The sequence below is a fragment of the Somniosus microcephalus genome, unplaced genomic scaffold, assembly GCF_052327205.1.
Source record: "Somniosus microcephalus isolate GS21.2 unplaced genomic scaffold, FLI_Smic_1.0 unresolved_chr1, whole genome shotgun sequence".
NCBI lineage: Eukaryota > Metazoa > Chordata > Chondrichthyes > Squaliformes > Somniosidae > Somniosus > Somniosus microcephalus.
Window position 1 is genome coordinate 44,585,094 of NW_028225179.1, and position 13,106 is coordinate 44,598,199.

The following is a 13,106-nucleotide window of genomic DNA, read 5'->3' on the forward strand; positions in this document are numbered from 1 at the left end:
GGGCGCGAGGCCGGGAGAGGGAGAGCGAGGGCGCGAGGCCGGGAGAGGGAGAGCGAGGGCGCGAGGCCGGGAGAGGGAGAGCGAGGGCGCGAGGCCGGGAGAGGAGAGCGAGGCGCGAGGCCGGGAGAGGGAGAGCGAGGGCGCGAGGCCGGGAGAGGGAGAGCGAGGGCGCGAGGCCGGGAGAGGGAGAGCGAGGGCGCGAGGCCGGGAGAGGGGAGAGCGAGGGCGCGAGGCCGGGAGAGGGAGAGCGAGGGCGCGAGGCCGGGAGAGGGAGAGCGAGGGCGCGAGGCCGGGAGAGGGAGAGCGAGGGCGCGAGGCCGGGAGAGGGAGAGCGAGGGCGCGAGGCCGGGAGAGGGAGAGCGAGGGCGCGAGGCCGGGAGAGGGAGAGCGAGGGCGCGAGGCCGGGAGAGGGAGAGCGAGGGCGCGAGGCCGGGAGAGGGAGAGCGAGGGCGCGAGGCCGGGAGAGGGAGAGCGAGGGCGCGAGGCCGGGAGAGGGAGAGCGAGGGCGCGAGGCCGGGAGAGGGAGAGCGAGGGCGCGAGGCCGGGAGAGGGAGAGCGAGGGCGCGAGGCCGGAGAGGAGAGCGAGGGCGCGAGGCCGGGAGAGGGAGAGCGAGGGCGCGAGGCCGGGAGAGGGAGAGCGAGGGCGCGAGGCCGGGAGAGGGAGAGCGAGGGCGCGAGGCCGGGAGAGGGAGAGCGAGGGCGCGAGGCCGGGAGAGGGAGAGCGAGGGCGCGAGGCCGGGAGAGGGAGAGCGAGGGCGCGAGGCCGGGAGAGGGAGAGCGAGGGCGCGAGGCCGGGAGAGGGAGAGCGAGGGCGCGAGGCCGGGAGAGGGAGAGCGAGGGCGCGAGGCCGGGAGAGGGAGAGAGCGAGGGCGCGAGGCCGGGAGAGGGAGAGCGAGGGCGCGAGGCCGGGAGAGGAGAGCGAGGGCGCGAGGCCGGGAGAGGGAGAGCGAGGGCGCGAGAGGGAGAGCGAGGGCGAGGCCGGAGAGGGAGAGCGAGGGCGCGAGGCCGGGAGAGGGAGAGCGAGGGCGCGAGGCCGGGAGAGGGAGAGCGAGGGCGCGAGGCCGGGAGAGGGAGAGCGAGGGCGCGAGGCCGGGAGAGGGAGAGCGAGGGCGCGAGGCCGGGAGAGGGAGAGCGAGGGCGCGAGAGGGAGAGCGAGGGCGCGAGGCCGGGAGAGGGAGAGCGAGGGCGCGAGGCCGGGAGAGGGAGAGCGAGGCGCGAGAGGAGAGCGAGGGCGCGAGGCCGGGAGAGGGAGAGCGAGGGCGCGAGGCCGGGAGAGGGAGAGCGAGGGCGCGAGGCCGGGAGAGGGAGAGCGAGGGCGCGAGGCCGGGAGAGGGAGAGCGAGGGCGCGAGGCCGGGAGAGGGAGAGCGAGGGCGCGAGGCGGGAGAGCGAGGGCGCGAGGCCGGGAGAGGGAGAGCGAGGGCGCGAGGCCGGGAGAGCGAGGCGCGAGGCGGGAGAGGGAGAGCGAGGGCGCGAGGCCGGGAGAGGGAGAGGGCGCGAGGCCGGGAGAGGGAGAGCGAGGGCGCGAGGCCGGGAGAGGGAGAGCGAGGGCGCGAGGCCGGAGAGGGAGAGCGAGGGCGCGAGCGGGAGAGGCGGAGAGCGAGAGGGCGCGAGGCCGGGAGAGGGAGAGCGAGGGCGCGAGGCCGGGAGAGCGAGGGCGCGAGGCCGGGAGAGGGAGAGCGAGGGCGCGAGGCCGGGAGAGGGAGAGCGAGGGCGCGAGGCCGGGAGAGGGAGAGGCGCGAGGCCGGGAGAGGGAGAGCGAGGGCGCGAGGCCGGGAGAGGGAGAGCGAGGGCGCGAGGCCGGGAGAGGGAGAGCGAGGGCGCGAGGCCGGGAGAGGGAGAGCGAGGGCGCGAGGCCGGGAGAGGGAGAGCGAGGGCGCGAGGCCGGGAGAGGGAGAGCGAGGGCGCGAGGCCGGGAGAGGGAGAGCGAGGGCGCGAGGCCGGGAGAGGGAGAGCGAGGGCGCGAGGCCGGGAGAGGAGAGCGAGGGCGCGAGGCCGGGAGAGGGAGAGCGAGGGCGCGAGGCCGGGAGAGGGAGAGCGAGGGCGCGAGGCCGGGAGAGGGAGAGCGAGGGCGCGAGGCCGGGAGAGGGAGAGCGAGGGCGCGAGGCGGGAGAGGGAGAGCGAGGGCGCGAGGCCGGAGAGGGAGAGAGCGAGGGCGCGAGGCCGGGAGAGGGGAGAGCGAGGGCGCGAGGCCGGGAGAGGGAGAGCGAGGGCGCGAGGCCGGGAGAGGGAGAGCGAGGGCGCGAGGCCGGGAGAGGGAGAGCGAGGGCGCGAGGCCGGGAGAGGGAGAGCGAGGGCGCGAGGCCGGGAGAGGGAGAGCGAGGGCGCGAGGCCGGGAGAGCGAGGGCGCGAGGCCGGGAGAGCGAGGGCGCGAGGCCGGGAGAGGGAGAGCGAGGGCGCGAGGCCGGGAGAGGGAGAGCGAGGGCGCGAGGCCGGGAGAGGGAGAGCGAGGGCGCGAGGCCGGGAGAGGGAGAGCGAGGGCGCGAGGCCGGGAGAGGAGAGCGAGGGCGCGAGGCCGGGAGAGGGAGAGCGAGGGCGCGAGGCCGGGAGAGGGAGAGCGAGGGCGCGAGGCCGGGAGAGGGAGAGCGAGGGCGCGAGGCCGGGAGAGGGAGAGCGAGGGCGCGAGGCGGGAGAGCGAGCGAGGGCGGGCCGGAGAGGGAGAGCGAGGGCGCGAGGCCGGGAGGAGGAGAGCGAGGCGCGAGGCCGGGAGAGGGAGAGCGAGGGCGCGGAGAGGGAGAGCGAGGGCGCGAGGCTGGGAGAGGGAGAGCGAGGGCACGAGGCGGGAGAGGGAGAGCGCGAGGCCGGGAGAGGGAGAGCGAGGGCGCGAGGCCGGGAGAGGGAGGGCGAGGGCGCGAGGCCGGGAGAGGGAGGGCGAGGGCGCGAGGCCGGGAGAGCGAGGGCGAGGGCGCGAGGCCGGGAGAGCGAGGGCGCGAGGCCGGGAGAGGAGAGGAGAGCGAGGGCGCGAGGCCGGGAGAGGGAGAGCGAGGGCGCGAGGCCGGGAGAGGGAGAGCGAGGGCGCGAGAGGGAGAGCGAGGGCGCGAGGGCCGCGAGAGGGAGAGCGAGGGCGCGAGGCCGGGAGAGGGAGAGCGAGGGCGCGAGAGGGAGAGCGAGGGCGCGAGGCCGGGAGAGGGAGAGCGAGGGCGCGAGGCCGGGAGAGGGAGAGCGAGGGCGCGAGGCCGGGAGAGGGAGAGCGAGGGCGCGAGGCCGGGAGAGGGAGAGCGAGGGCGCGAGGCCGGGAGAGGGAGAGCGAGGGCGCGAGGCCGGGAGAGAGCGAGGGCGCGAGGCCGGGAGAGGGAGAGCGAGGGCGCGAGGCCGGGAGAGCGAGGGCGCGAGGCCGGGAGAGCGAGGGCGCGCGGGAGAGCGAGGGCGCGAGGCCGGGAGAGCGAGGGCGCGAGGCCGGGAGAGCGAGGGCGCGAGGCCGGGAGAGGGAGCGAGGGCGCGAGGCCGGGGAGAGCGAGGGCGCGAGGCCGGGAGAGCGAGGGCGCGAGGCCGGGAGAGCGAGGGCGCGAGGCCGGGAGAGCGAGGGCGCGAGGCCGGGAGAGCGAGGGCGCGAGGCCGGGAGAGCGAGGGCGCGAGGCCGGGAGAGGGAGGGGCGCGAGGCCGGGAGAGCGAGGGCGCGAGGCCGGGAGAGCGAGGGCGCGAGGCCGGGAGAGCGAGGGCGCGAGGCCGGAGAGGGAGAGCGAGGGCGCGAGGCCGGGAGAGGGAGAGGGCGCGAGGCCGGGGAGAGGGAGGGGCGCGAGGCCGGAGAGGAGAGCGAGGGCGCGAGGCCGGGAGAGGGAGAGCGAGGGCGCGAGGCCGGGAGAGGGAGAGCGAGGGCGCGAGGCCGGGAGAGGGAGAGCGAGGGCGCGAGGCCGGGAGAGGGAGAGCGAGGGCGCGAGGCCGGGAGAGGGAGAGCGAGGGCGCGAGGCCGGGAGAGGGAGAGCGAGGGCGCGAGGCCGGGAGAGGGAGAGCGAGGGCGCGAGGCCGGGAGAGGGAGAGCGAGGGCGCGAGGCCGGGAGAGGGAGAGCGAGGGCGCGAGGCCGGGAGAGGGAGAGCGAGGGCGCGAGGCCGGGAGAGGGAGAGCGAGGGCGCGAGGCCGGGAGAGGGAGAGAGAGCGAGGCCGGAGGAGGGAGAGCGAGGGCGCGAGGCCGGGAGAGGGAGAGCGAGGGCGCGAGGCCGGGAGAGGGAGAGCGAGGGCGCGAGGCCGGGAGAGGGAGAGCGAGGGCGCGAGGCCGGGAGAGGGAGAGCGAGGGCGCGAGGCCGGGAGAGGGAGAGCGAGGGCGCGAGGCCGGGAGAGGGAGAGCGAGGGCGCGAGGCCGGGAGAGGGAGAGCGAGGGCGCGAGGCCGGGAGAGGGAGAGCGAGGGCGCGAGGCCGGGAGAGGGAGAGCGAGGGCGCGAGGCCGGGAGAGGGAGAGCGAGGGCGCGAGGCCGGGAGAGGGAGAGCGAGGGCGCGAGGCCGGAGAGGGAGAGCGAGGGCGCGAGGCCGGGAGAGGGAGAGCGAGGGCGCGAGGCCGGGAGAGGGAGAGCGAGGGCGCGAGGCCGGGAGAGGGAGAGGCGAGGGCGCGAGGCCGGGAGAGGGAGAGCGAGGGCGCGAGGCCGGGAGAGGGAGAGCGAGGGCGCGAGGCCGGGAGAGGGAGAGCGAGGGCGCGAGGCCGGGAGAGGGAGAGCGAGGGCGCGAGGCCGGGAGAGGGAGAGCGAGGGCGCGAGGCCGGGAGAGGGAGAGCGAGGGCGCGAGGCCGGGAGAGGGAGAGCGAGGGCGCGAGGCCGGGAGAGGGAGAGCGAGGGCGCGAGGCCGGGAGAGGGAGAGCGAGGGCGCGAGGCCGGGAGAGGGAGAGCGAGGGCGCGAGGCCGGGAGAGGGAGAGCGAGGGCGCGAGGCCGGGAGAGGGAGAGCGAGGGCGCGAGGCCGGGAGAGGGAGAGCGAGGGCGCGAGGCCGGGAGAGAGGAGAGCGAGGGCGCGAGGCCGGGAGAGGGAGAGCGAGGGCGCGAGGCCGGGAGAGGGAGAGCGAGGGCGCGAGGCCGGGAGAGGGAGAGCGAGGGCGCGAGGCCGGGAGAGGGAGAGCGAGGGCGCGAGGCCGGGAGAGGGAGAGCGAGGGCGCGAGGCCGGGAGAGGGAGAGCGAGGGCGCGAGGCCGGGAGAGGGCGAGCGAGGGCGCGAGGCCGGGAGAGGGAGAGCGAGGGCGCGAGGCCGGGAGAGAGCGAGGCGCGAGGCGGGAGAGGGCGCGAGGCCGGGAGAGGGAGAGCGAGGGCGCGAGGCCGGGAGAGGGAGAGCGAGGGCGCGAGGCCGGGAGAGGGAGAGCGAGGGCGCGAGGCCGGGAGAGGGAGAGCGAGGGCGCGAGGCCGGGAGAGGGAGAGCGAGGGCGCGAGGCCGGGAGAGGGAGAGCGAGGGCGCGAGGCCGGGAGAGGGAGAGCGAGGGCGCGAGGCCGGGAGAGGGAGAGCGAGGGCGCGAGGCCGGGAGAGGGAGAGCGAGGGCGCGAGGCCGGGAGAGGGAGAGCGAGGGCGCGAGGCCGGGAGAGGGAGAGCGAGGGCGCGAGGCCGGGAGAGGGAGCGAGGGCGCGAGGCCGGGAGAGGGAGAGCGAGGGCGCGAGGCCGGGAGAGAGGGCGCGAGGCGGGAGAGCGAGGGCGCGAGGCCGGGAGAGGGAGAGCGAGGGCGCGAGGCCGGGAGAGGGAGAGCGAGGGCGCGAGGCCGGGAGAGGGAGAGCGAGGGCGCGAGGCCGGGAGAGGGAGAGCGAGGGCGCGAGGCCGGGAGAGGGAGAGCGAGGGCGCGAGGCCGGGAGAGGGAGAGCGAGGGCGCGAGGCCGGGAGAGGGAGAGCGAGGGCGCGAGGCCGGGAGAGGGAGAGCGAGGGCGCGAGGCCGGGAGAGGGAGAGCGAGGGCGCGAGGCCGGGAGAGGGAGAGCGAGGGCGCGAGGCCGGGAGGGGGAGAGGAGCGAGGGCGCGAGGCCGGGAGAGGGAGAGCGAGGGCGCGAGGCCGGGAGAGGGAGAGCGAGGGCGCGAGGCCGGGAGAGGGAGAGCGAGGGCGCGAGGCCGGGAGAGGGAGAGCGAGGGCGCGAGGCCGGGAGAGGGAGAGCGAGGGCGCGAGGCCGGGAGAGCGAGGGCGAGGGCGCGAGGCCGGGGAGAGCGAGGGCGCGAGGCCGGGAGAGGGAGAGCGAGGGCGCGAGGCCGGGAGAGGGGAGAGCGAGGGCGCGAGGCCGGGAGAGGAGAGCGAGGGCGCGAGGCCGGGAGAGGGAGAGCGAGGGCGCGAGGCCGGGAGAGGGAGAGCGAGGGCGCGAGGCCGGGAGAGGGAGAGCGAGGGCGCGAGGCCGGGAGAGGGAGAGCGAGGGCGCGAGGCCGGGAGAGGGAGAGCGAGGGCGCGAGGCCGGGAGAGGGAGAGCGAGGGCGCGAGGCCGGGAGAGGGAGAGCGAGGGCGCGAGGCCGGGAGAGGAGAGCGAGGGCGCGAGGCCGGGAGAGGGAGAGCGAGGGCGCGAGGCCGGGAGAGGGAGAGCGAGGGCGCGAGGCCGGGAGAGGGAGAGCGAGGGCGCGAGGCCGGGAGAGGGAGAGCGAGGGCGCGAGGCCGGGAGAGGGAGAGCGAGGGCGCGAGGCCGGGAGAGGGAGCGAGGGCGCGAGGCCGGAGAGGGAGAGCGAGGGCGCGAGGCCGGGAGAGGGAGAGCGAGGGCGCGAGGCCGGGAGAGGGAGAGCGCGAGGCCGGGAGAGGGAGAGCGAGGGCGCGAGGCCGGGAGAGGGAGGGCGCGAGGCCGGGAGAGAGGCGCGAGGCCGGGAGAGGGAGAGCGAGGGCGCGAGACCGGGAGAGCGAGGGCGCGAGAGGAGAGAGCGAGGGCGCGAGGCCGGGAGAGGGAGAGCGAGGGCGCGAGGCCGGGAGAGGGAGAGCGAGGGCGCGAGGCCGGGAGAGGGAGAGCGAGGGCGCGAGGCCGGGAGAGGGAGAGCGAGGGCGCGAGGCCGGGAGAGGGAGAGCGAGGGCGCGAGGCCGGGAGAGGGAGAGCGAGGGCGCGAGGCCGGGAGAGGGAGAGCGAGGGCGGGAGAGGGAGAGCGAGGGCGCGAGGCCGGGAGAGGGAGAGCGAGGGCGCGAGGCCGGGAGAGGGAGAGCGAGGGCGCGAGGCCGGGAGAGGGAGAGCGAGGGCGCGAGGCCGGGAGAGGGAGAGCGAGGGCGCGAGGCCGGGAGAGGGAGAGCGAGGGCGCGAGGCCGGGAGAGGGAGAGCGAGGGCGCGAGGCCGGGAGAGGGAGAGCGAGGGCGCGAGGCCGGGAGAGGGAGAGCGAGGGCGCGAGGCCGGGAGAGCGAGGGCGCGAGGCCGGGAGAGGGAGAGCGAGGGCGCAAGGCCGGGAGAGGGAGAGCGAGGGCGCGAGGCCGGGAGAGGGAGAGCGAGGGCGCGAGGCCGGGAGAGGGAGAGCGAGGGCGCGAGGCCGGGAGAGGGAGAGCGCGAGGCCGGGAGAGGGAGAGCGCGAGGCCGGGAGAGGGAGAGCGAGGGCGCGAGGCCGGGAGAGGGAGAGCGAGAGGCCGGGAGAGGGAGAGCGAGGGCGCGAGGCCGGGAGAGGGAGAGCGAGGGCGCGAGGCCGGGAGAGGGAGAGCGCGAGGCCGGGAGAGGGAGAGCGAGGGCGAGAGGCCGGGAGAGGGAGAGCGAGGGCGCGAGGCCGGGAGAGGGAGAGCGAGGGCGCGAGGCCGGGAGAGGGAGAGCGAGGGCGCGAGGCCGGGAGAGGTTGAGCGAGGGCGGGAGAGGGAGAGCGAGGGCGCGAGGCCGGGAGAGGGAGAGCGAGGGCGCGAGGCCGGGAGAGGGAGAGCGAGGGCGCGAGGCCGGGAGAGGGAGAGCGCGAGGCCGGGAGAGGGAGGGCGCGAGGGAGAGCGAGGGCGGGAGAGGGAGAGCGAGGGCGCGAGGCCGGGAGAGGGAGAGCGAGGGCGCGAGGCCGGGAGAGGGAGAGCGAGAGGCCGGGAGAGGGAGAGCGAGGGCGCGAGGCCGGGAGAGGGAGAGCGAGGGCGCGAGGCCGGGAGAGGGAGGGCGCGAGGCCGGGAGAGGGAGAGCGAGGGCGCGAGGCCGGGAGAGGGAGAGCGAGGGCGCGAGGCCGGGAGAGGGAGAGCGAGGGCGCGAGGCCGGGAGAGGGAGAGCGAGGGCGCGCGGCCGGGAGAGGGAGAGCGAGGGCGCGAGGCCGGGAGAGGGAGAGCGAGGGCGCGAGGCCGGGAGAGGGAGAGCGAGGGCGCGAGGCCGGGAGAGGGAGAGCGAGGGCGCGAGGCCGGGAGAGCGAGGGCGCGAGGCCGGGAGAGGGAGAGCGAGGGCGCGAGGCCGGGAGAGCGAGGGCGCGAGGCCGGGAGAGGGAGAGCGAGGGCGCGAGGCCGGGAGAGGGAGAGCGAGGGCGCGAGGCCGGGAGAGGGAGAGCGAGGGCGCGAGGCCGGGAGAGGGAGAGCGAGGGCGCGAGGCCGGGAGAGGGAGAGCGAGGGCGCGAGGCCGGGAGAGGGAGAGCGAGGGCGCGAGGCCGGGAGAGGGAGAGCGAGGGCGCGAGGCCGGGAGAGGGAGAGCGCGAGGCCGGGAGAGGGAGAGCGAGGGCGCGAGGCCGGGAGAGGGAGAGCGAGGGCGCGAGGAGAGGCGAGGGCGCGAGGCCGGGAGAGGGAGAGCGAGGGCGCGAGGCCGGGAGAGGGAGAGCGCGAGGCCGGGAGAGGGAGAGCGAGGGCGCGAGGCCGGGAGAGGGAGAGCGAGGGCGCGAGAGGGAGAGCGAGGGCGCGAGGCCGGGAGAGGGAGAGCGCGAGGCCGGGAGAGGGAGAGCGAGGGCGCGAGGCCGGGAGAGGGAGAGCGAGGGCGCGAGGCCGGGAGAGGGAGAGCGAGGGCGCGAGGCCGGGAGAGGGAGAGCGAGGGCGCGAGGCCGGGAGAGGGAGAGCGAGGGCGCGAGGCCGGGAGAGGGAGAGCGAGGGCGCGAGGCCGGGAGAGGGAGAGCGAGGGCGCGAGGCCGGGAGAGGGAGAGCGAGGGCGCGAGGCCGGGAGAGGGAGAGCGAGGGCGCGAGGCCGGGAGAGGGAGAGCGAGGGCGCGAGGCCGGGAGAGGGAGAGCGAGGGCGCGAGGCCGGGAGAGGGAGAGCGAGGGCGCGAGGGCCGGGAGAGGGAGAGCGCGAGGCCGGGAGAGGGAGAGCGCGAGGCCGGGAGAGGGAGAGCGCGAGGCCGGGAGAGGGAGAGCGCGAGGCCGGGAGAGGGAGAGCGCGAGGCCGGGAGAGGGAGAGCGCGAGGCCGGGAGAGGGAGAGCGCGAGGCCGGGAGAGGGAGAGCGCGAGGCCGGGAGAGGGAGAGCGCGAGGCCGGGAGAGGGAGAGCGCGAGGCCGGGAGAGGGAGAGCGCGAGGCCGGGAGAGGGAGAGCGCGAGGCCGGGAGAGGGAGAGCGCGAGGCCGGGAGAGGGAGAGCGCGAGGCCGGGAGAGGGAGAGCGAGGGCGCGAGGCCGGGAGAGGGAGAGCGAGGGCGCGAGGCCGGGAGAGGGAGAGCGAGGGCGCGAGGCCGGGAGAGGGAGAGCGAGGGCGCGAGGGAGAGCGAGGGCGGGAGAGGGAGAGCGAGGGCACGAGGCCGGGAGAGGGAGAGCGAGGGCGCGAGGCCGGGAGAGGGAGAGCGAGGGCGAGAGGCCGGGAGAGGGAGAGCTAGGGCGCGAGGCCGGGAGAGGGAGAGCGCAAGGCCGGGAGAGGGAGAGCGAGGGCGCGAGGCCGGGAGAGCGAGGGCGCGAGGCCGGGAGAGCGAGGGCGCGAGGCCGGGAGAGCGAGGGCGCGAGGCCGGGAGAGGGAGAGCGCGAGGCCGGGAGAGGGAGAGCGAGGGCGCGAGACCGGGAGAGAGAGAGAGCGAAAGCACGAGACCGGGAGAGAGAGAGAGCGAAAGCACGAGACCGGGAGAGAGAGAGAGCGAAAGCACGAGACCGGGAGAGAGAGAGAGCGAAAGCACGAGACCGGGAGAGAGAGAGAGCGAAAGCACGAGACCGGGAGAGAGAGAGAGCGAAAGCACGAGACCGGGAGAGAGAGAGAGAGAGAGAGAGAGAGAGAGAGAGAGAGAGAGAGAAAGCACGAGACCGGGAGAGAGAGAGAGAGAGAGAAAGCACGAGACCGGGAGAGAGAGAGAGCGAAAGCGCGAGACCGGGAGAGGGAGACGAAGGCGCGAGGCCGGGAGAGGGAGAGCGAAAGCGCGAGACCGGGAGAGAGAGAGAGCGAAAGCGCGAGACCGGGAGAGAGAGAGAGAGAAAGCACGAGACCGGGAGAGAGAGAGAGCGAAAGCACGAGACCGGGAGAGAGAGAGACCGAAAGCACGAGACCGGGAGAGAGAGAGAGCGAAAGCACGAGACCGGGAGAGAGAGAGAGCGAAAGCACGAGACCGGGAGAGAGAGAGAGAGAGAGAGAGAGAGAGAGAAAGCACGAGACCGGGAGAGAGAGAGAGAGAAAGCACGAGACCGGGAGAGAGAGAGAGAGCGAAAGCACGAGACCGGGAGAGAGAGAGAGAGAGAAAGCATGAGACCGGGAGAGAGAGAGAGAGAGAGAGAAAGCACGAGACCGGGAGAGAGAAAGCACAAGACCGGGAGAGAGAGAGCGAAAGCACCAGACCGGGAGAGAGAGAGAGAGAGAAAGCACGAGACCGGGAGAGAGAGAGCGAAAGCACGAGACCGGGAGAGAGAGAGAGAGAGAAAGCGTGAGACCAGGAGAGAGGGAAAGCGCAAGACCGAGCGAGAGAGAGAGAGAGAAAGCAAGCACGAGACCGGGAGAGAAGGCACGAGGGGGGAGAGGGGGCGGGAGCGGGAGCGCGGGAGCAGGAGAGCGGATCATTTGGGCGCTCCCTACCTGCGTTTTGAGGGTGAGGACCTGGTCTGCGAGCTCGTCATTCTCCTCACGCAGCAGCTTGTGGATCTGGTTGGATTTGATGCGCTCAGACATGAGCTTGAAGTTAGCGTCGTCCTTCTCCCTCAGCTGCTGCATCAGCCGGATGTTCTGCTCCTGCATGTCCTCGAAAGCCTGGCCTGTAACATCCATCTCCGACAGGAGGGCCTCCTCCTCCTGATCGACAGGGGGCAGGGGAACATAAGGACCAGGGTTACTTCCAATGCCCACACTTCAATTCCACTCCTGCCTGTGGAGGGGAGGTGCACTGCCACGGGCCTGGGAGGAACAGGAGGAGGCCATTCAGCCCTTCAAGCCTGTTTTGCCATTCAATCAGATTGTGGCTGATCTGCACCTCAAATCCATTTACCCGCCTTTGCTCCATTTGCCCCCAGTACCCCCTCACACCATCTCTTGAACTCACCGAATGCTCACCAGCGGCCATTCCTGACGCGCCAGCGGGACATTCGACCACGGAAGCTATCACAGCCAGGCTACCCTCACCCAACCACGGCCCCTTCAGGAACCCTGGGTTATAAACCGCAGCCACACCTTCTGAGAGCCCCCTCCCCAGGTTAGCCTCGAGACCGCCTCTCCTCTCTCTCTCCCACCCCGAGACCTCCCCCACCCCCGCCTCACCTGTTTGGTGGCAGCCAGTTTCTTCTGCAGATGCTCGATCTGCTCCTCGGCGAACTTGATCTTTTTCAGGGCATCCTCGTCCGCGAGCTTCTTGCTCTCCCTCTTCTCCTTCTCCTCCATGTCCTTGATTTTCAGCTTCAGTTCCTCCACCTGCGGACGGACAGACGGACGGATGGGGGCTCAGATCACCACAAAGGAAATTATACCTCGGCAAATACCCCCAAAGCTCAAACATAGAAGATAGGAACAGGAGTAGGCCATTTGGCCCCTCGAGCCTGCTCTGCCATTCAATGCAATCATGGCTGATCATCCAAATTCAGTACCCGGTCCCTGCCTTCTCCCCATATCCCTTGATCCCCTTAGCCTTAAGATATATATCTAACTCCTTCTTGAATATATTTAATGAATTGGCCTAAACTGCCTTCTGTGGTAGAGAATTCCACAGGTTCACCACTCTCTGGGTGAAGAAATTCCTCCTCATCTCTGTCCTAAATGGCTTACCCCTTGGCATCCTCCTCACAGCACACACGCCCACCCAGCTTTGTGTCATCTGCAAACTTGGAGATATTACATCCAGTTCCCTCGTCTAGATCATTAATATATATTGTGAATAGCTGGGGTCCAAGGACCGATCCCTGCGGTACCCCACTAGTCACTGCCTGCCACTCGGAAAAAGACCCGTTTATTCCAACTCTGCTTCCTGTCTGCCAACCAGTTCTCTATCCAAGTCAATACCTTGCCCCCAATCCCATGTGCCTTAACATTACACGCTAATCTCTTATGCGGGACCTTATCGAAAGCCTTCTGAAAGTCCAAACACACCACATCCACTGGTTCTCCCTTATCTATTCGACCAGTTACATCCTCAAAAAATTCCAGTAGATTAGTCAAGCAGGATTTATCTTTTGTAAATCCATGTTGACTTTGTCCGATCCTGTCACTGTTTTCCAAGTGCTCTGCTATTACATCTTTTATAATGGACTCTAGCATTTTCCCCACTACCGATGTCAGGCTTACCGGTCTATAATTCCCTGTTTTCTCTCTACCACCTTTTTAAATAGGGGGGTTACATTAGCTACCCTCCAATCCACGGGAACTGTTCCAGAGTCTATAGAATTTTGGAAGATGACCAGCAATGCATCTACTATTTCTAGGGCCACTTCCTTAAGTACCCTAGGATGTAGATCATCAGGCCCTGGGGATTTATCGGCCTTCAATCCCGTCAATTTCCCTAACACCATTTCCCTACAAATACTGATTTCATTCAGTTCCTCCCTCTCATTAGACCCTATGTTCCCCGACATCTCTGGGAGGTTATTTGTGTCCTCCTTTGTGAAGACAGAACCAAAGTATGTATTTAATTGGTCTGCCATTTCTTTGTTCCCCATTATAAATTCCCCTGATTCTGATTGTAAGGGACCCCTACGCTTGACTTCGCCAATCTTTTTCTCTTCAAGACCCAAATGGTCCCGCCCCTCCCCCTGGACATCTCCCCCCACAATCCGTGGGGGTTTCCATGACTCAGTCCCACCCCTCCCTCCCGTTCCTGCCTTCTCTCCTGGCCCCGCGCCTCCTATGCCTCCCTTCGGCCTGCCCCCAGCCCCCCACCCTCAGCCCGGCGCCACGCCCTCCCCTGGCACTGCCCCTGCCTCACCAGCGCCCCACCTGTCCGTCAGGCCTA

At 72.3% G+C, this 13,106-nt stretch overlaps 1 protein-coding gene across 1 annotated transcript in view; it reads right to left on the minus strand.

Moving 5' to 3' along the window:
* LOC147094881 (E3 ubiquitin-protein ligase BRE1B-like) overlaps positions 1-13,106 on the minus strand; it is a 143,344-nt gene that overhangs the window by 97,986 nt on the left and 32,252 nt on the right. The window contains exons 11-12 of the mRNA XM_085974503.1: positions 11,426-11,575; positions 10,751-10,963 (exon numbers count right to left, since the gene is read on the minus strand). Of these exons, the coding sequence (XP_085830629.1) occupies positions 10,751-10,963; positions 11,426-11,575 (363 nt within the window). The remainder of the gene's footprint in view (positions 1-10,750; positions 10,964-11,425; positions 11,576-13,106) is intronic.